At 38.7% G+C, this 23,060-nt stretch overlaps 1 protein-coding gene across 2 annotated transcripts in view; it reads left to right on the plus strand.

Moving 5' to 3' along the window:
- The first annotated feature begins 1,094 nt into the window (after positions 1 to 1,094).
- Positions 1,095 to 23,060, plus strand: part of LOC112151407 (partitioning defective 3 homolog) — a 438,282-nt gene continuing 416,316 nt past the window's right edge. For both annotated transcript variants that reach the window (XM_024280344.2, XM_024280343.2), the window contains exon 1: positions 1,095 to 1,553. In XM_024280344.2, coding sequence (XP_024136112.1) covers positions 1,434 to 1,553 — 120 coding nt within the window. In that variant the 5' untranslated portion in view covers positions 1,095 to 1,433. The remainder of the gene's footprint in view (positions 1,554 to 23,060) is intronic.

Here is a 23,060-nt window from a genome sequence, read left to right on the forward strand (position 1 = left end):
AGATTGAGTGGAAAGTGGAAGTGATCCGGCACTGATGTTGACTTCAGTGGCAAAAGAAAGCGATGTTTGTGCTGTTCATCGTGATAGGTTTAAGACCCACTCCAATAAAAGTAATCTTTTTTGTGTTTTTACATTTTCTTTGTAGCATTTTTCTCATAGTAGAGGACCTATATAAACTAATTTACAATTAAAACTGTGTTTCTGAGTATTTCTCAATTCAAATCGCATTGGATCAAAAAACTGGATGCTAGAAAATACTCGGACTAATGATGGAGTCACTGAAATGGGCGTGCCAAGGTCTCCTCTCTCCTTGTGCACACCCTAGTGAGTGGGTGTGAATGATGAACGTTCAACACTCGTGTTGTAGCTAATTGTGAGTTTGGCTTAAAACTGTACGATTGGATAAATCCAATATTACTCGACATTATTTTTGTACCGTTAATGTTAGCTTGCTAACAGAGCTCTCAGCGATGGGTAGAGGGGCGGGATGCTCTGTGTCAACAGCCCAGAATTGTATTTCTAATGAGCTACTGCCACTGTGCATAAAAATAACGAAGATTCTTTGATTTAGGCTAAAAAGTTCATAATCATAATTAAAAGGTCACTGGGAATGATTTTGCAATAGAAAGAAATATGTTATCACTTTAAATAAAGCATCAGTTCAGAGACAAATATGCCCTCTTATCCTTATTTTTGTCCAGATATTTTTAAAAATTTGTTTAAAAGAAGTCATGGGGTGATATAGAATATTTGTGACTAGAACCTCTTTTTTAGGTGTACATTATCACATTAAAATCCACACCTGGATCATGATAAAAATCTATAACGTATATTGAAAAAGTAGTAACATATTGTCTGCATGTAATAAACATGTTATAAAATTAAGATAAATAGTAATGCAAGTGTTATAACACTTTATATACGTGTAATAAATGTTACAACATATCTTAAATGAGTAGTAAACATTTTACAACAGTGTAATAAATGTATTACAGCATAAAATGAAAAACAAAAACAAAAGCTTCATGGTGATTTGCTAAAAGGTGAGAGTTTTCTTGACTCATAATTTGGTAAACCGAACCTTTAGTGTGCGCGGTTCGGAAGCGTAACGCGTATAAAGTGCATTCATAGTGGATCCGGAGCCCGCGCTACTGGCGTGCTGCGCATTCTTCGTGCCTGCTGTAACACGCAGTGTCAGTTGTCAGCTGTCCGGAGCTCCTCTCTCTGTTCTCCGGGGAACTTTCTGTAAGTCAGTCAGAGTCGGCGCACGCGGAGGACGCCACCCCGCCGCTGGATCCGGATCTTCTTTTTCTTCTTCTTTTTTGTTATTTTTCTTTTGAGGACCCAAAAGGCGCGGATCTATTTCATCCGGGAATGGTTTTCGTGGCGCGGACGCGGCGTCTTCCTCTCTGGAGTTAACCCCACTGCTGGAGATGAAAGTGACGGTGTGCTTCGGCAGGACGCGGGTGGTCGTTCCGTGCGGGGATGGCGTCATCAAGGTCCAGGGTCTGGTCGAGAAAGCGACCATGCGCTACAGGAAAGCCATCGCAAAGGTGAGTGCCACCACTCCCGTGTGCTTTTCATGGAACGTGGAAGTGGATCCACGCAGGAGCAACATGGCGCTTTCCTTGTGGGGGGAAAGAAACAGCCCTGTCAGACACCTGGATGCTCCCAGAAGTGAGAGACCCCACTCAGGGACCCCTAATTGAACATAAAAGAGGGGGCGCCGACTTCAAAGGGGTTTTTCAAACAAGCTTTTGATGGACCGCCTTTCATTTTCTCCACTGCTGATACGTAAATCCGAGAAGCGAACTGGACCAATTCCCAGTTCGGTTCGCCCGTCCATTGAAAAGCTCGAGAAACAATGGAAACCTGAAGGTGTTCAGTCAATTCAGGAAGTGCGCGCAGATTCAAACAGGCGCGAGCCGCCACTAAACTTCCAGGTTCAATCTGCTGCTCAGACTTTGAAAACTTCCCGGTTTCCCACAGTTAGGAACTCTGTTTTTACCTCGCTGCTCTACCGAGCTCAGATGGAATGACAGTTTCATCTTTAAAGACCCACTCCAATGGGTTTTATAAACATGTTCTTCTGGCATTTTTTTCTAACCACGGAGGACTTATTAAACCTAAAACTGTATTTATGAGTATTTCTGTATTCACTGGAAAACAGGAGCAAACACAAAATGTATGAAAAAGCTTGTAAGTGTGACTGTTGCAGCAAATCACAACCTTCCTGTTCCACTCCATTCTGATACATCCACTTTTAGACGACTAGATTCATGTACGTCTTCGTTTTCCTCGTCCGAGCAGGGATCTGGGTCAAAACTGTACGTCTGGATAGCTCCAATGTTTCTCACCATTTTTGTTGCACCATCAGTTCTAGGTTGGGAGTGAGAGGGGCTGTAAGCTATGGGTGAACGTGTAAATAGATAGATGATGGAGAAGAGGGTGGGCTTAATCCACACCAACAGTCCCGTCCATAATTCAAATTCCTAATGAATTACTGCCGCTCTGCAGACCTAGTAAATAACACCACAGCAAAACTTCAAAATCATAATTAAAAGACCACTTTCAATAGTCGAAAACGCTGAAGCTGATAGCCAGCTAAAATATTAGCTAAGTGCCAAATTAACCTAAAAAAAATTAAGTTAGTCGAAACAGCTCAAAAAAATAGCTAAACTCCAAAATAGCCAAAAAAACAAAACAAAAAAAAGCTTAAGTTAGCCAAAACAGCTAGCATGTAGCTGAGATATTAGCTAAACTTCAAAATAGCCAAAATAGCCTGTAGTACATGCCAAAATGCTAGCAGAATGCCAATTTTTAAAACTTTAAAACCGTGACTTTTTAACATACCGGTAATTATGAATAATTAAAAGGCAAGAATATTATTCCGGAATAAATCAACTTAAACCTTAAATAACTTTCAATATTTTGCTCTCCATAAAAATAAATTTTATCAAAATTATACAAGTTAAAAATAAGACCACATCAGTCCAGTTCTGAGGTCTTTACACTGGTTACCTGCCTGCAAGAGGATAGACTTTAAAATGTTACTTGTTCATAAAGCAGGGCTGCCACGATTAAAATATTAGATGATTAATTTAATAAATGATTAGCTGTTACTTTGTATCATATGGAGTCAGAGTTTAGTAAAGTTGAAATTTATAATGGCATTCTGCTAGATTTTTGGACTATTTTGGAATTATTAAGGTTTTTTAGACTAATTTGGAGTTTAGCTAATAGTTCAACTGCATACTAGCTCTTTTGACTAAATTATGCTTTAAAAAAGTTTTTTAGACTATTTTGAAGTTTAGCTAATATTTCAGCTACATGCTAGCTGTTTTGGCTAACTTACGCTTTTTTCATTTTTTTTAGGTTCATTTTAGATTTAACTAATATTTTACCTGGCTATCAGCTTCAGCATTTTCAGTCATTTCAGCTATCAATTTCAGCATCTTGAGCTATCAGCACTAGTATCTTCATGAGACAAATTTATCTTACAGTATTTACACTAGCATTATTGCAGGTAATGCTATATATCTAATTTTTAGTTAGTTTATAGCTAATAATAGTTAAGATGTGTACTTTACATCCAGTTTGTGCATGACCCAACTAGTCAACTTGTTGGAAAAAAAGGATTGATATTTAGACAACTATTAAAATAATCGTTGGTGACAGCTCTATTAAAAGGCTTTTAATGGTTTAGCACCAAAATACATGACTGACCTCTTGACCCAGTATGTACCAGCCAGACCTCTCCGGTCATCTGGATCCGGTCTTTGTCAGTTCCTAGAGTCAGAACTAAACATAGAGAAGCTGCATTCAGCTTCTATGCTCCACAGATCTGGAACAGACTTCCAGAAAACCTTACACTTTTCAGTGTATTTAAATCCCGGTAAAAAACCCACCTGTTCTCAGCTGCATTTGACTAGTATGTATTCAAAAGCTAACATCCACTCTGTATATCTATTCTTGTTTTAAATGTAGTTCTTTAATTTCTTTGAATCTTATTTTAATGATCACACCTTTAATATTTCTTTTGTAAAGCATTTTGAATTGTCTCTGTACATGAAATGTGCTGTACAAATAAACGTACCTATCCTTTTACGATCAAAAGCGGGGCTTCACTTGTCGGACGACTGTGTGAGTTCTCAAAACCAGAGCAGGAAGGATTGCTTCTTCTCTAGAGTTCTGGTAGCCAAAGTGAAGAGGTCTAGGACCAGAACCAGAACTTCAGAATGGAACTCAAGCTCAATCGATTGGGTCATTTATAGACCTGTTATGCTTCTATTCCTCTTTTCAAGAAACAAAAACAGGTCTTTTTTCTGTTTTTATATAAATACAATATTGTATGTACTATAGGGCTCACCGGACTATAAGGTGCAATATCAACGAATGGTCTATTTTGGAATTCATGTCACTGAACTATAAGGTGCATCTAGGGGAAACAAATGAGTCAGAGATAAGTCAGTCAGTCAGACTTTATTAACTGTGCTCACAGTAAATCTAGAACTTGTTTGTAACAAGTATGTATGTATATGAGGCCGCTTTTCTCCGTGTCTGAATCAGCTGGTTCATGTTCATCCCATAAACGGTCAGAGTTCTGGTATATCAATGAGAGTATGTTATTTAGATGTTGCTGGTGGCATCTCTGCTGTTGAAGGGTTAAGCTTTAGCCGAGGCTTTTATGGAAGAAAGACAATGCCACGATCTCTCATCTTGTCATCTGTGTTTGCTTGAGTGTCGATGACGATTCTTCAGATGACTGCAACAGTTTGTACCATTCACTGGCAGCATTTGTTCTGCACCAATTCAAATTGTTTCCGTTGCTTGATTTCACTATTCGGACAAGCGGTAGTTTCTTTTTTGACTTCTTCTGGCTGCTTGTCATGGCTCCACACACATCTCACATGGAGTAGTGTGCACTCAGGCGGAAAAAGACATGCCCATGATACTATGAGACCTGAGAAAGTCTGCTTTCCTTTTCATAAATCAGTTATTTTTTTTGTACATTGACATTTTTTTGCACACGTAAAAGCTGCAGACAAAATGCAGACAAAGTGTTGATACAAGTATAAAACTCCTATACGAAGTCATGGGATTTGCCAGTCTATAGTTTTGACCCTTCTGTACTGCTTTAGGCTGTAATGCCTCAACGTTGGTCAACATTAATGCTATCTCTTAAGATAATATCTGTATTAGGAACTCAAAGGCAACCACATCCACATTCATGTCTTTGTTTACAGAGGCTTCAGAGTTTTCCTTGCTTCAGCAGAACACAGGCGACTCTTTTATTGATCCATGCAGCCGTGTGTTGAAAGTGTACAGCTGGGTTTTTCTTCAGGAGGATTCGTGATCAACACACGCCTCAGACCACAAGCGTGACACTCCTAGGTTTATGACCCTGAGGAGACTGAAATCAAAACACAATTCCCCGTACAGATTCTGGACGACACTGGAGTTCCCCGCCTGTATTTGCATCTGATCAAAAAAAAATTGTGCAATAGATACGTCGGGACGCCTCACGTCTTCAAAGGCTCGGTGACAGAGGGTTGAAAGAGCCATCGTCCGTGGAGTGGGTGTTGTCTTTGACGCTTGATGTGCGTCTCCACCCACCCAAACACCAGCGCCTGCATCCAGCTCTTTCCTATGAGCCATCTGGGGGTTGCAAAACATTCTCTTGCACGTGTTACTCAGCTGTGCTCATAAGTTGCAAGAGGGATCTTTCAGAAAAAAAACCCTCTGAAGTGGCTAATCTCAGGCAGACAGTGTCGCTCTGGAGTACCTGATCTTCCTCGGGGGGAGGGTCCTTGATGGCTTTGTTTCAATCTCAGGGGGCATGACAGCAGACACAAGCTTCCTCTCAAAGCGCCATTAACTTCAGAGTCAATCTGGTCGACGGTATGCGCGGCCATGAAGGATTAGCGCTAAACTGCCTCTCCTCACGCCTCTCCACCCTCTCTCCTCCCGCACTCGAGCAGGGGGTAATAACAGCGTATTTACCTCCACTCAACAGCAGCAACACAAGATAGTGTTTTGTCAGCTTTACTGTCGGCATACAAAAGTCCTCCTGGAGGAAACGAGGATCTGAATTTGTCCTCTTGTGGCGTGTTCAAGTACCACGCCAACAAAAGGGAACTCAAATGTTTAGCCACTGGATCCATAATTTATGGGTGCAGTTCTTTGAAGAGTTTTAAGATCTTGTTTGTTCTCTACATCCCCGTCGTCTCAGCATAATTTAGGGCTAAAACCCTAAAGCACGTAATTGTTCGTTTTCCTCTTAAATCACTCCCAAGGAAGACTTGCTAACACATTGTAGCATAGTCGCTGAAATCCCCAAATACAGCTGTTTTTCAACAAACACAATCACAAAAATTAAAGTATATTAGCAATAAAGTGGTCCTGTCTGTAAAATGATATGCAAATGTTCCCACGGCCTTGCCAGCTCCCCAAAAAAAGCAGTTTAAAACTAGGAATTCTGCGTAAAGGTCCTCGTATTAGCAATGTTTTGCTGACCCCAGTTTGACTTAAAAGGACATTTTAGGTTAGAAAATGGTTTATTTTCAACCTTATTAGCATCAAACATTCAGATTAATTAATATCTGGCAAAAGGGTCTAACGATTGTTGTTATTGTTCCAATCTTTTCCTTTATTCAACACTTAATATACCAGTCGACCTTTGTTCAAATACTCACCTATGGTCATGAGCTCTGGGTCATGACCGAAAGAACGAGGTCCCGACTACAAGCGGCTGAAATTAGTTTCCTCCGTAGGGTGGCTGGTGGCTCGTTTTGCGATATTCACGATATCAGCAGTGGAAACCTCCAGAACTTTTTGATCTGATTTGTCTTTTAAAACCCACATAAAGTGTTGGGATATCCAAATCAGAAATTTAACTTGACATAAAGGAGTAGTAATTTTTGAAATGTTTTAAGTTGTTTAGGACCATAGAGAGTTGTTGAGAGGCCAGTTCAAGGTGCATCCTAAGTGTAGCACAGGTGTGTCTTGTAGTTCCCTTAAGGCTTGTTAAAAAAAAAGAACATCACTTGTCATGTGTGTGGTAAGTGTATCGTAAAGTACTTGTAAGGCTAGTGTAAATTACATGCACTTATGATATAAGGGTGATGATGTCGTACGGTGCCCTTAGTCACAACTGCCATTTTGGCTAGAAACAGGGTGTGCGGGAGGACGATAGGTAAACCTGTAAGGGGCATGTACTTATCATGTAAACAGCACCTTCGGGCCACATACGTGCTTCGGAGGACGGGTCAAATATAAAAAAAAAAAATCACACCCGCATCTTTCTGAATCCCCCCTTACTTTACCCTTGTTGTTGTACAAGTCTTTGCTACAACCTGTGCTCCTTATGATCCTGGTTGAAAAAAATGTGCATGAACATGAGCGGTCTATGACTTTGTTATTTGTGTGGGCCACCTTCAAAGACATTTGGACAGTTTTGACTAGGCCAATAGACAGCAGCATGTCACAGGAGTTTGTGGCATATCTCTGTTCTGGAAGCAAAAAGAGGGTGCGATGACGTATGGCGATGACAAATCAACTCATTCATGCTTTTTTTGATTTGTTTAGGTTGCATACTATTAGATTCCTTTTGCTGATCACTGTTATTTTTTTCTTTCCTCTTTGTTTATACTCCAAGGTTTACTTTGCCTGCTGTCTCTTTGTTGTTGAATCTTGTGGATCAACTTCAATACATTGAAGTTCAATTCAATAGATTTTATTCCACTGTTTCTTGGCAGCAGTGCATTTGCCAGCATCCGTTTGCTTGGCTTTCAAGCCCACCCAACAGTCAGCTCTGGGAAGCTGAGTTGAAAATGTATCCCAGTCTTTAAATTCTCATATTCCCAGGTAAAGAGCTGACACGAGTCAAGCCCTTTGCTACTGCAGCTCTGCAGAAACACTTGAGAAGTGTGGGAAATGCCTCAGAAATGGTTGTCAGTGCTTATTACCTCACGCCGCTCCGGGGTTATGTAACAACCTCGAGCTGCGGAATGTAAATAGGTTTATGGAGGACGGGAAGTTAGGGATGCTATGAAATTAAATGGAGAAGACCGTGCAGGATGATGCAAGGGAGTGGGATTGATGTTGACTGGAGTTTGGGTTTGGTCGTGGCAGAGAAGACATCAAATAAAAGATTGAATAAGCTCTTACTGACGCTCTTGCATACAGATCTGCATGTCGACCTTGTTCAAATGTCTTATCTTTGTTTTTTCTTTCTGCATTCTGTTTTAGCTATTCCTAATTTTATGATAGTATATTTTAACCCTAGAGCGATTTTCACCTGAGCAAAAGTATTTACATTACCTTAAATTTGTTGCATTTTTTGAGTGTCATGGGTCCCTGAGTAAAGTCTCACATGTCCCAGGAATGAGTGGACCAAAGGCCAAGTGTACAGTATCATTATTTATTTTTTTAGGAATTTTTTCTTCTCAAATTCCTACTTTTTCAGTCATTTTAAAGCATGTTCTTAGGATCTTCCTATGCTTTTTTCCCCCACTTTGTTGCATAAAGCACAGTTTGAAATAACAGTAAACTACTCTAATTTATTATGTGTTTTCATATCTTGATCTATTTTTTACGAGAAATACTTTTTATTGGGTATTTTATATCGGGTAAAAATTACCCGGGAAAAGTGATGGTGTAACATTTTATAGCGAAAGTGTTCTAGGGTTAAAGCTAAACCGAGGAAAAAGATTGAGCACTGGAGATCTTTGTTCTGCTCCTAAAACTAGAAATGTGTCGATCCGACTACGTGATTGAAAATCTGGCCTTTTTAGGCTCGATCAGAATGGGATGCTGCATCCCGATCAGGGATTGGATATTTTATTCTCATAATTATAATTAGAACTATGTATTTCAATCTTATGATTGCAGTCAAATACTTCACTAGAAGTCTGTACATCATGAACAAACCCCAATATTTTATAGCTCTAAAGCGCAACAAGATAGAGCAGCAGTTTGAGCAGAAGGCGTACAAAAATAATTTGGTAAAGTTAACAAGATATTCTCACTTCTGGGCTCAATAACTTACAAAAAAGTTTAAAAATGTCAACAAGTCTCTTTATTGGTTCATCTTAACTTAAATGATGGCTTATAAAGGTATTTTAGTTTTCCTTGTGTTTAATGAGAATTAAATGGAGCGATGGCAGTGAGATGACGACCAAGGGACCTTGCATACAAGCTCTGGGAAAAGTCATTATTACTGCTTTAAAGCAGCCAACAAGACACACGGGAACAAATCCAGAAAGTAACAAATTGTCAAAGCGACAAAACATCAAAGCAATGAGGTGTCATAGAATCACAGCATTAGCATTATCAAAACGTTAGCGGTCAAAGAAAGATGTACAAAACTGTTGTACATTCCACTTATGTGTATGGGTGAATTTTATATACCATAGGCCAAATAAGTAGGGAGTTGGAGGGAGTTGAAAGTCTGTGTTGATTAGCGACAGCCCCAAAATATCACTGGTCCAGAGGAGATCTGCATGGAGGAATGGACCAAAATGTCAGCAACAGTTTGTGAATACTTTGTGAAGACTTTCAGAAAACGTTTGACTGCTGTCATGTAGCAAAGTATTGAGATGAACTTTAGTTATTGACCAAATATTTATTTTCCACCATAAGTTTCAAATAAATTCTTTAAAAATCAGACAATGTGATCCTGGATTTTATTTTTCTCATTTTGTCTTCCATGGTTGATGTATAACTATGATAAAAATTAGAGACCTCTCTCCTCTTTTTTGTGGAAGAACTTGCACAATTGGTGGCTTATTAAATACTTTTTTGCCCTACTGTATACACATAATCACCACTATCTACCATGAGACACGTCTACCACACCAATATAAATAAAAAGTAAATGACTGTCAAAGGACAGTTTTGGCACTTACAATACTATCATCTATTTTTACTAGTTAACAATTTTTTCTAGTTGAAAGTAGTTCTGTTTTTCCTTGATTGTTCATAGAACTGTGCTTTCTAAGTGTTAAATGATAAAAAGGTTATTAAAATAAAATTGTGGAAAATTTTTGATCTTTTTATTAAATTTGTTCATTTTATAAATGTGATCTAAAGTATTGCATCGGGAGTCAGTGCTGGGAGATACTCAAAATTCAATGACTTGGAATCAGATTTGGGGAAAATAACTTGATCCTGACCTTGAACCCAAGTTTGACTTCAGCTGAATGCATTGGAACTTTGAACAGGTGAACTCCTCTTATTTAGGAACCTGCAGCAAAACAGCAGAAAAAAAAGATGACAGGGTAAAAAGCCTGTAATTTAATGCGGGGGAGGCTGGTGACAACTTGGCTAGAGCTGGATGTGAATAAAAAAGGGTGGTGACAGTAAACAAAGTAATGAAATCCAGGATTTGGAAATGGGGCTTTGAAAAAATTCAAAGTATTCTGAGATTGATTCATGTATTTCAACTATGCAAGCTGCTGGGATGAGACGGATTTGGATGACTAAAAATGAAAGTCAGGTGTTGACTCGGCCTGAAGCTAGTTTAGAAGCTCCAAACGAAAATGTATTCCCCCTTTGGTCTGACAGCAAAATTGTAGCTCGTCACCTTAAACACACGTAAACAGAACATCTGAAGTGTTTTGGAAATGACCAAACCTGGGAACATCTCTGACTGTCAATCTTCCTGATAAGAACCAGACAAGCTCACACAGGCTGCACGAGGGAAGGGAGGCCTAACAAGACGTAGATCGTCTGCTGTCTGAGAATGAAGAGGTGGTGCACTGGCGGAGTGGTTATTATTCATTTTGAGGCAATTTTTGTTGGTCAAGTCACAGATTTTTCCCAATTTTTAAAATAAACCCCTTTGACTGAAATCTGAACAAGCTCTTCACAAGCTAAAATGTTTTATTTTTTATCATTTTTGATAAAAAATAAAACATTTTAAATGACTTCCTGTATCTCAATCTCTACAAACTAGTAAAGTCATTGGTAGGAGATATTTTCCATTTATGTTTTATTTCATAGCCTCCTTTATTAGATACAATTAAACTGATTAATAAAACATTAATCTTTAGTGGAGTTTGGCGATAGAAACACAGCTTGATTGGCACAAAGACTGTTGTTCTTGTGAGCATGTTAAGACTAATGGCAGTAAAGTGTAGGTTTGTGTTGTTTTCCAGCTCTGCGGTTGTCTCTCATCACGGATGGATATGATGTCACCAGCCCTTCTAAAAATGGGCATGTGGGTTGCACAAACATACCTGACAGTGGTTGGAACACGCCCAGTAAAAAGGTTGTATTGTGAAGGCTCAGGAGTCACCTGTCAATCAAAGGCCAAACTACCATTTGAGTGGCGATTTGGGTTTAAATACATGATATGGCTTTACTAAAAGTATATTTTCTTCTGTTGTACTTTGGAGCGAATAAGGACTAGTTTGTTTGCCTCTAGTGGTTACTTGGTAAACTGCACCTTGCTCCAAGAACCCTAGCTCCAATCCGGAAGACATTGGGCTTCCCTTCGGTTTAGACCAGGATAGGTTGTGAGATGAAAGTCAATAGCACAGGAAATGTCTAAAATTAAAAGGGAATCTTCAGGTTTGGTGTGTTTTGACACTACACTGCAGAGAGAGGTGTGTACTTGAACACTGTATATTTACAAACTCAGCTTATTATTATTATTGTTGTTTTTTATTGTTTCTTTCAAGCAATAAAAACAGAAATTAGTAAAGAAAATAATGGACAAAATAATAAAAAAATGTACTGTATATCAAAACTAGTTAAGATATGTAGAAATAAATCAATTGAAAAAAATTGTAAAAAATAGTAAATGAAATGTACACACACAAATATAAATACATATAAACATGCCAATGATACCATTAAGACACAGACACACAGGCCATGTGAAGAGTATAGCCCATGGTGTTCACACTGGAGAATCAGGGAGGGGCCTTCTTCTATCTTTTTTCTACTGTTTACTAGAGCATGTGCACCACCTAGAGTTGGAAGATGCTCGATGCGTAATGTTGAAGTTGTGCAAATCTTGTGAATATTGGTCCAGACTTTTTCTTTCACAGCTCTATTCCAACACATGAAAGTCTTGGTGTCATAGAATTCTGGCTGTGCACAACGTGCAATTATTAATTTGTACATCATGATCAATTTTCTAACAATTGGCACTTCCGCAAATTAAAAGGATGCCATCCCTACCAAATCCGAGTTCCCGATTGGTCAAAGTTCAACCTGCTTTAAATTTCAATGCGTGTTCAATGGCTATGCTTTTTCTACGTAGAGCCCAAAAACGGCTGTAGAAACTTGTGTAGCTACCCGTTGATGCGAGATTTTTTAACACAGAAGTTGAAACGCGCATTTTCACACAGACTATTCATTTGAGGTGGCCACTTGAACACATCTTTCCGAGGGTGGTGTGACTATAGCTTGATAGTTCTGAAACATAAATAGGCATACTTTTACTTAGGGCTGTAACCCTCACCAAAAACAAACCCAGAAGCCTTTTTCCAACTTTGTGCTGATTCATTGTCCCGCTGACTCCTTGGTGTAGTTTTTGTTTTGTTTTGTACGGCTCTTGGACCATTCTCCCTCTTGTTCTTGCTGCATTCTTAATTTCCCACTAGACCAGATTTTCAAACTGCCTGGATAAAATGTATTTTAAAAAGCAAACTGAAACAATTCTGTTTCTCAAAACAGGTCAAAGTGAAGTATGAAATATGTTGCAGATGCTCCATTTACGTAGGGGTCAGTCTGACGTAAGGTTTGAGAGTGGATCTGAAAACAACCACTTCTGCCACATCAAAGAGTGGCGTAACACTCTGGGACGCTTATCTAATCCAAACATGTCCCCCCACCTTGGGTCACTCTGAAAAGGCTTCAGGGCTCTCCACAGAAGAACATGTGTCCAAGTGGACATGCAGGTGCTGATAAACTAGCATTGTGTTTATGTGGGAGGAATACAGTAACGTCTGCAGAAAGCCAAACATTTGGATTTTGACTCGCAAGCTTGTAGGAATGACGGGAGAGTTTCAGGCTGTGCCAAGTGGGTTCTGTGGTTTCTGCCGGAGAATGCAATGGCCATACCAAGCTATCACACGACTGTTAGACTCAGGGTCAGCGTTTGTTGTCAATGTGGCTTCTCAAATTCTTGTCTTTTTGGTTTTGTTGTTTTCGTCCTTGGGCCTTGAAACTTGAATAACAGAAATTCTTATTTTCAAACTCATGTGCAGAGTTAGACACAAATTACTAGTTTTCCGTGTCTTTCATTCCTTCATTGGAATGATCATATTGGGTCCACAGTGACATATTAAAAGTCAGCTCTGTTAACCAGCTAGCTTGTATTATTTTGGTTACAGTCATGACCTGCTGTTATCTTAACACGCTGGTTAGGACAACCAAGCTTATCATTGGCTCTTCCATCAGAAGAGGCGAAAGGAATCTGAAGGCGTTGAGATATTCTAATCTAATGGTTTAGTTGTCCTTAAAATGTTCATCCTTCGGGTATTTGTTTTGAAAACCCTTAAATGCTACACATTTAAAGTTTGCAATATCCATTTTTAATCAACTGCAATTTTGAGAAATACATAAAAATACATAAAAAACACTAATTGGTTGGTACATTGAGATCAATGATTTGGTTCCATACTATTGTAGACCAGAGAAAGAAAAATGTATAGACGTTCGTCATCTTATCGACTGCATTTGAGGACATCCAGTAATGTAAATCTTTTCTGATTGTTCCTTATACTAATAATATAATCAATAGCAGTGGTGTCCTACTATTATTATGTCCCAGACCAGTTTAATGTCAAACAATACTTTCACAGATTGACCTGTACAAAGATGACATTTGTGTCCGATTTCTTTTAGCTTCCGGTGTTCTTTAACTTTTGAGGGAAAAGTTAAGGAAAGATCTATTTTTGACATTTAAGTTACCCTTCTTGAAATCTTGTAAAATAGACATTTTGAAAATATCTGTATTTTTTTAACAGAGGATAAATATGCAATAGAACTAAGTTATTCTTGGACACTTTTCAGTATTCTAACGTCTGATTATGGCTAAAGTAGCCGTTTTCCCTATTGGAGTTATATGAAGAAAAAACAATAGAATTACAAATAATTAAGAAAAAATATTGCTGCCTACATTCTCTATTGTTCAATGTGTTTCAGAAATTCAACCATGGGTTAAAACCCACTTACAGTTAGACTGTTCTGTCATATAAAAAAGCAGCTCTACTAAAGCCTTAGACACATGCAGAACCAAAACCATGTTTTTTTTGGGTTGTATGGGCCCGTGGAGGGTCATAGACTGGAGCGTCCACATCTTAAAGGCATCGCAAGTGTGTCTTGCAGTTCCCTTGAGACTTGTGTGGCAACCTCAAGGGACATCATAAACATTAAAAGTAAAATTTTGTCTGTGGTAAGTGTATCATGAAGTATCTATAAGGCTTATCATGTATGTGTGATGGTGGCCTTACACCACATTTATGAACACTGTAGTCGTTCATAAGTGCGTTTACTGGTTCCTTACTAATCATATACTTACTAATTGTGTCATGTGCAAATGTCGCACACATGAGGTGTACAGGGGATAAGTAAGTTCCCACAGGATTCCCGTAGGATGCCACACAAAGTATGCAAAGGCGGAGGATTTGGTGGGATGAAAAAGATAAAATCTGTGCGACACACATGTGCCCCACCTATTTAACTCTTTCCTATTCTTATGTGTTGTTTAAGTTCTCGCTGCAATCTGTTGCCCGCAGCATACCCATAGAAAAAATGACCATGAACGTTTTGGCTTTACATGCTCACCAAGCAGTCTACAACCTTGATATTTCACATTAATTAAATTCCAAAACAGCCTAAAAAACTAAAAAAAAGCCCAAGTTAGCCAAAACTGCTAGCATGCAGCTGAAATATTAGCTGAACTTCAAAATAGTCTAAAAAAATCGTCATAAATGCCAAAAAGGTCCAAAAGGCTAGCATAATGCCATTATAATGTTCAACTTTATTACACTCTGACCTCATATAATATAAAGTAACAACTAATTGATTACTAAATTAGTCCTCGACTATTTTAATAGTCGATTAGTCGTTGATTAGTCAACCTATTGTGGCAGCCCTAGTCTGTATGCAGTTATTGCCAAGGAATAATGCCACATCTGTAGGATTTATCAGCGGGATTTTAAAGCTCTCATTCACGATCCACCATGTTAGATTTAAAAGAAAACGTCAATTTGCTAATTTTACGGTTCCCATTTGTTTTCATCCCAACCCTGCACTTCCATCTTCATTCACCTGACACACACCCATTTGTGAACACAGCCGTCTGCCAAAGATAATGGGTTAGCTGCAGGAAGGCTTATCATTAAGCTCCTTTCATGCAATTCTGTAGGCCAGGCTGGTTACTGAAAAGCTGTGTTTGGGAGTCAAAAAGAATCGGCTTCAATACCGCTGCCTGAAACATGGTAAAACATGTCAGAAGATGTAGTTTCATGTTGCATAAAAAGCCCTCAGAAGATCTTTTTTCAAACCAAAGTTAGAAATGGTGCCCCCTTTCTTAAAATGTCTATTTTGTTTGTGTTCATTTCTGCTACATTTAGAAGGACTAATCTCTTCTGTCTTTTGGCAAGAAATTTGAAGCGAAGTTGATGCCTGATAGTTCGTAAATTTCAGGCTAGCTCAGTCGAAACTGTCAAAACACTGTTTCCAATTTCCAGCCACGACCCAGTGGTCCAACAAATGAAAGAAAAGATGAACACTGTGACCGGCTTGGAAGATGGGTCACATGACACACGTGCAGAATGCTTAAAACGGAAACATTAAGGAAGACGTCATCATGTTGAATTCAAAGCAGCTAAGTTTTTTACAATAAGAAAGCTCTGCCTCTTCATTGCATTCTAAAAAGCTGATTTTGGAATTCCAATATTTCAAGTTGGGAGTACATAGTTAGAGAATTCTGCAGTTGGATCGTCCTAGAGGTGAGTTTGTGAAAGTCAAGTTCAGAAAACAGCAGAGGGTCAGTTGGGGTAAAAATGTCACTTTAATGTTTCACAACCTACTCTGCCTTCTTTGACATGATATGTTTTTTGTGATCGACAGATTGGCTTTTGTGTGGGTCAGGGAAGTGAGCTGTAAACAAATTGGCCAAAGGTTGAAGGAAGTTAAGTAGTGTTTCTATTACCGACTCTTTTTGCAGGAGAACTTTGCTCTAGTTGTTTTTTTGTGTGTGTGCGTGTGTAACCCACATGTCTTTGTAAGATGACATGCCCGCGGCAGAAGTTGGTGCATTTGTTGTGGATTTAATGAGTTAATTGATTTGGAAGAATGTAATTGAAAGTACATTTTGTTTTTGCATTGGTTACATATTTTTTTCTCTTTCGCCTCGAGCCAGATCCAAGTGGGAGCAAGTTGTTGCAAAGGCCAACTATGTGGTTTGTGGTGTTTCAACATGCACACTATGACAGGCTCCGTTGGGTGGGATCCAAGGTTTTGTTAATAGAACAAACAGAACGTGTTAGCCAAAGTATAACACGCGCATCAAGAGGAACATTTGATATTTTTCTAAAGAGTGTTATTTCTTCAGATCATGTGAGAAGGGGTTTAAAGGAGCCTTGTGTATCATAAAACTGACTGACACATTGCCTGAAACCTTCACTTTATTCTTCTACCGGGATCTGCGCTGGACAAAAACATAGGCAGTTTTTTGCATTATTTTATGTGTTGAGTTATTCATTGATTAGTCCACAAGTTAAATGCATGTCAAATATTAAAGAGGCTTTGTATGTTAGTTAGTTAGATAATACCATTTGTATTTATGCATTTTCCCTTTTAACAGAGATCTTTGCTGGTTGTATGTGTCTCCTACCAAATACATTGTACATGATTTGGGCTAGTAAATATATGAGAAAATAACTCCCTAACTGGGATCTCTCTCTCAGTGTTTTCTCTATTAAAGTTTAGGATTTTACTATTTTCACATAATTTCTAAAATACGTGGAACCAGTGCTAAATTTTTCTCTTGAACACTCTTGTTTTAAATGCTGAAATACGTGGTTCAGGTTATGGTCACATATCCCAATATGTCACTGTGCAATTACTTAAATGCAAGATTTTGATCAAATTTGGTAGGTGGTCGCAGATGTTTTAAGAAAATGTTAAATTTTGCAGCGACCAAATAATTTTTCTCTTTAAGTTGACATCGTTCATTGGCTGCACAGTCTGTGGTCGTCTTGATGGGAGTCCAGTGAGAGGCTGGCTTGACGCCATTATGAAATTGGTCGACAACTTAAAATATTTGATGTGCCTCTTTGTAACCGTTGTTTTTTTTTACAGTTAGCCCTTAAAATATGTGCGACCAACAACAACATTTAGCCATGCATACGCTAAAAAAGCGTGTGACCAACAACAAACAGTTGGCAACAACAAAAGTTAGCCATGCGAGCGCTAAAAAGCATGCGACCAACAACTAAAGTGTGGCACACATCTGCAAAAAATACATATGACCGACAACAAAAGTTAGCCAACAACAAAAGTTAGCCATGCATGCGCTAAAAAACCCAACAACAAAAGTGTGGCACACATGTGTTAAAAATATGTACGAATAACATCAGTCTAACGTTTAAATGACCATAGAGTTTAAGCTTCACACTCCTAAATGTATTTTTCCTTGAATTTTGGTCTATGTAGTCTGTAAAAAATATTCTAAAGAGCTTGGAACTTTATTAGCAAATAGCAACAAAAAACACAACGAAATTAATATATACTATATATAGTGATACCCTGACAATCCTGCGACTGACTGGTGACTTGTCCAAGGTGTACCCCACCTTTGGCCACAAGTGGCTGGGTTAGGCTCCAGCAGCCCCATAACCTCAAAAGGGACAAAGACAGGTTTAGATGATGGATGTGTGGATGCCCCTTACAATAGACATTGGTTTTTGACAAGTTTTTGGCTGTCAACATAATCAGTGTTTTTGTAACAAGTCAGCTAGCGGTGACATGGTTACCTTAGAAGTTGGTGATTACATGGATTACTAGGAAGTTTGTTGAAGGAAAACAGGAATAACCCGCTAGTCCAACTTGCTTCTTTGGCGCCTTTATTGTAAAGGGCGTTAAAAAAAAACAAAAACAAAAAAAAAAAAACGGAAAACAGCAATCATAAGTAAACATGTGTTGGTTTGCTAATCTTAAAAATAGCAATTAAAAAAATGCTTTTTCTTTTTACAAACTCAGGAGTTTTAGTTGTGATTTTAGTAGCTTGGAATAAGTCCAATAAATGATAGACCTAATACATAGATGTTCAATTGCAGCAGGTATTTTTGTGGCTCTAATTATTTTGTGTTTTATAAAATCCAATGTTCGATTGGTTTTGTCAGCATTGCTGGTAAAAGTTTCACTTTCCCCTTCTGACTGGCTGTTGCACCCAAAGTTAAGACGCTGTGGTTTTGGCAAAGGATTCTCAAAATAAGCTCATCTGGATTCAGCAAACAACACAGACATTTGGCTGGCCAAATTCCCTGATGAATATGTAAAGTTGTGGATTTATCTGAGCGGAGCAATTTCCTGTCCAGACATCTTCTTTTTTTTTTGTCCAGCTTGCAGAACATGTTGAGGATGATTAGTCTTGGCCCGTGAAATGAGGTCATCTGGTGCGGGGCGAGGAAATGCCTCTGAAAGACATGAGAACTATTTAAAAGTGTGATCAGGGTCAGTCACAGAGCATTTGGGCCTTTACTTTGAGCTCACATGACATCTTCCAAATACTCAGTTGTGACTTCTTGACTGTCATATGGTTTTCAAAGCTGGATCCTGCTAGAAAAACTTTAAAAAAGTTATTTTATAAGGAATCAAATTTTTCCACATGAAGCAATAAACCTCCATCATAAGGTTCTTTAGGGGGACATAAAGACTAAACAATGTGTTATCCATTGACGCTTCCCTGAGAAACAGTACGTTGATAACAGATGGGTCTCTGCTCATCTGTGAAGATGAGTGCGTTGAGTTGCCACTGACAAGCCTGCAACCCTGGACCCTATGATTAGGGATCAGCAGTGCATGTGGAGAGGAGTCATGTAAAAAGCATCTTTCTGCCAACGGATCTTCAACAATACATGTCAAAGAACAACATGTTGATCAGATAGGAGAGCTAAAGATCGTATTGCTTTTTTTCTATGAAACACAATGGAAATACCCTACTGTTTAAGACGACTGAATTTTGGGAAAAAACACAAATATATTTCATATTTTTTTTTGTGTTCAGTTTTATATATTTAAAGTTTTTTCAAGCATGATAGTCGTTTGACTAGTCTATCAATGGGCTTTTATTAGTACAGAACCTTATGTAGACAAGAAATTCAAAGAGCTTTACAAAAATTCTAAAACTTTGAAATATACATAACCAAGAAGATGATTGATTATGTCACTGGCGACGCCTAAATAAGACACAGTCTTTAGCATACCGTAACCCTTTGACTTTTCACGCAATCACTATAAATCAGCTGATTCTGACGCTGGAATTAATTAACGGCAACACTTTACGTTAGTTTTCTCTGTGACAGAATTCATTGATTTACGTTGATTGCGTAACCCTCATAAAGTGTTGCATATCAGCGCAATTCTGTTTCTCCACAATGCTAATTGCTTAAAGGATTGAAGAGCTACAATTGGGGAAAGAATGTAAAGACTGGAGGAATAGAAACAGAAAGGAGCACAGTTTTTAGAGAAACAGTTGCGGGACATCATCTGTGCGCACCGAAGTTCTACCAGCTGATTGCTTCCTGCAAATCTCAGAGCTCTAATGGGTTTTCCTGAACCACAAGTGGATCTGACAGTTATTTGGGTCCCACACCATTAGGTGATTTATAAGCCGGCAGCAGTACTTAAAAATCAGTTCTATATTTAAATGGAAGCAAGGGTAGGGATTTATGACCAGAAGTGTTGTGGTCAGTTCTCCTGATTCTTGTTTAAACTCTGGCAGCAATGTTCTGAATGAGCAAACAATCTGTTTTTTTTTTCTTCTTTGGAACAGCAAACAGAAAACTGTTGCAAAAGTTCAGCTGTAAGGGCTGCTGGTTCATCCTTAGAACGCAGGTTGTTTTTATTTGTCATACCTCTTTCTAAAGCATAGTAAGCCCCTGCCATAGCATTGAAGTTCCAAAAGTGCTAGTATTTGGCATAGGGATGGGTAATTCTCTGTTATTTATTTCTAAGTATTTTATCTTTTTATTTAATTTTATTGGTTAATTAACTGACCTGCCCTAATCAATTGAGCTATCAAAGAAAAACAAACTCCAAAGTCCCACCTTACAGCTGAAATAAAAAATCCTATCACAAGACCACAATATGTCAGATTTTCCCAACTGTTGCCATTTTTTGTTATATAATTGATGTACTTTTTTTTTTACAGTTTTGCATTTTAGCTTACTAGTTGGTGTTTTGATTTTTTTTGTCTTGACCTAAAACAAAACGTTCACAGGTGGTGTTTCTTAGGCCTTAGTCACATACACCCATACTGGTAGGTTGACCTGTACTGGTGCTGTTGGCTTTTGGGTTGTCTCGGCCCATAGAGGGTCGTGGACATGAGCGTAATGTCTTGCAGTTGCCTTGTAGTTTGTTCCTTTGACATGAAAAAGGAACGTATGATTGTGGTGTGTCTGGAAAGTTTATAGTTTCGAACACTTGGAACGTATGAGCGATGCTGTTGTACGGTTCAATTACGTTACACTGTAGTCATTGGTAAGGTGCGAGTACTGACTGTGCGCAAATGCTGCACACACTGGGTGGGCACATGATGCGTAAGTGCCTGTAGGATGTCCACTAAAACTATGCTCTAATAGTCTGATGTCCTCTGATTTCTAAAAGTCAGGCTGCATACAAGGAGTTCAGACTTATCCTAAACCCTTTCCCTCCCAATTTGTCACACATGGACGTATGGTTCTAGCCCCCTTTGTTTCACTTTTTTTGGTTGTCCCCAACTGGTCGTTTTTTTTTTTTAACGTACTGGCTGTTACCATTAAATCCCGGGTCCTCAACCCTTGGGACACAGTATCTGTACCGGGTTAGGGGACCGTGGTTTGGGAATCCCTGATTAGCGTCTGTTGCCCGGTACCAAGTGTCCCTCGGACCGGTACCGGTTTGTGGCCCAGAGATTGGGGACCCCTGATTAAATGGGAACAGCCAGGACTTTAAAAATCGATGAGTTTGGGACACCCAAAACCAAACGTTCATATATGATGAGTTGGGAGTGAAAATGCATTGATCACGCTAACATTACAAACAAACTCCTTGGGGAGTTGGCAGGATAAGGGGGGGTTAAAAACATTTAAAATCTATGCATGTCTCACTTCACCCTAACTTGCCCTTGCATGTTGTATAAGTGTTCGCTATGTAAGGGATAATACCCGACGAAGTGTGCGTTATGAGAAATTAACGCACGACGCGGAGGCCTAAACCGTCCGACGTGAAGTGCGTTAATTTCTCATAATGCACTCTTCGGAGGGTATTATCCCGCTTATACCATGGTCATTTACAAAATAAATAAATATTTAATCAATATTTAGTACTTTATTCTTGTTATTTCTTTGGTTTAGCTCATTTTTTCACAAAAAAGCGGACTATTTGATGCGTGATGCGGTTTGTTGTCACGGTGACATGGAACACGGCATGAAGCCTGAAGCCGTTACAGACCTCAGCTGCAGCGGTAAAGTGTCGCTGTTTTGAAAGAAAGACCCGGACAAATTAGGATATTTTTCTTCTTTTTCTGACGTTAATCCTTCAGTGAGCAGCTAGAACATATTCAGCTTCTGTCTGTGTTTCATTTCACGGCAGGTTCGTTCTTCTGAGCTGCTCTAAAATGAGAATCTCCCTCTTGTGGTGAAACAGAAGACTACACCTTTCATGTCGAGTGGTGTTTTATTAGAAGGAGAATAACTAATTTGTCAATATTAATTTACCTTACAAAAGGAGAGGAATATAAATGCTGGTCGCTACAATAAGTTGAATAAAGCATCAGTTCAGAGAGAAAGTTCATCCATTACTGCTTGTTTTGTCCAGACAATGAAGGAAAATGTGTTTTAAAGAAGCCTGCGCAGTGATATCGAACGTTTGGTCTGTGTGACCGGAACTTCTTTTTTAGGTGTGCATTATTACTGTGCATTATCACCTTTTAATGCACACCCAGCAGCCAATCAGAATCGAGTATTCACCCAGACCATGGTATAAGATAAATATACATGAACATTTTCACTAAGTGATCTACGATCTTGATATTTTGTGCGGGCCAACTGCATGACCTGTAGAAGTTTGCATATTTTGATCCCGACTACCAGTATCCACCCATAAGGGCAGCTGTGACTACGGTAAGAATTTCAATTGGAACTAAATGGAGACTAAATTTACAAGTGAACACGTCAGACGTGTTAGTCTAATGTAGGAACGTTGATATTCATGAAACATGTAGAGATACAGCAGTTTAGTCTTTGCTCAGATATTGTTGGGAGTTTTCCAAAACTATGTGTAGAATTTTTCAACAATTTTTTTTAGGATAAGTTGATCATATTTAGCAATTTTTGCGGGGCCGGTATGGTTGGGGTCTCATTTAAGAACGGGGCTGTTTGGTCCTGTTATGGATGGAGAGTTTTCTGTGGGAACTGAATTCAGAAAAACAGAAGAAAATGTTTGATTATATTTTAAAAAAAGGACGAAAAACCCTAAAGAAAAGAACATAAACATATTAAAGTAAAAAATTTAGAAACCAAAAGGGCTAAAAACAAAATATGTTAACAGTTAGATCCAGGAATTTAAAAACATTCAGGGAGAGACAACAAATGGAAACCAGTTGTATGAATAGACACTTGGTTTTGGTGGGAGAGTAACTCAGGACAGAAGAGAAATATCAGTTTTTTATTTATTCTTAGTCTAATATAGGTAAGAAAAGTTCAAAATAATCAATGAAATACAGAACAAAATGTTTCAGGCTTTGACTTGCTTAGATGAGGCTGCATGGCGGTTTTGTGGTTAGCACTCTTGCCTCACAGGAAGAAGGCCCTGGTTCAAATCCCAGCTGGGTT

The sequence above is a fragment of the Oryzias melastigma genome, linkage group LG20 (assembly GCF_002922805.2).
Source record: "Oryzias melastigma strain HK-1 linkage group LG20, ASM292280v2, whole genome shotgun sequence".
Classification (NCBI taxonomy): Eukaryota; Metazoa; Chordata; class Actinopteri; order Beloniformes; family Adrianichthyidae; genus Oryzias; species Oryzias melastigma.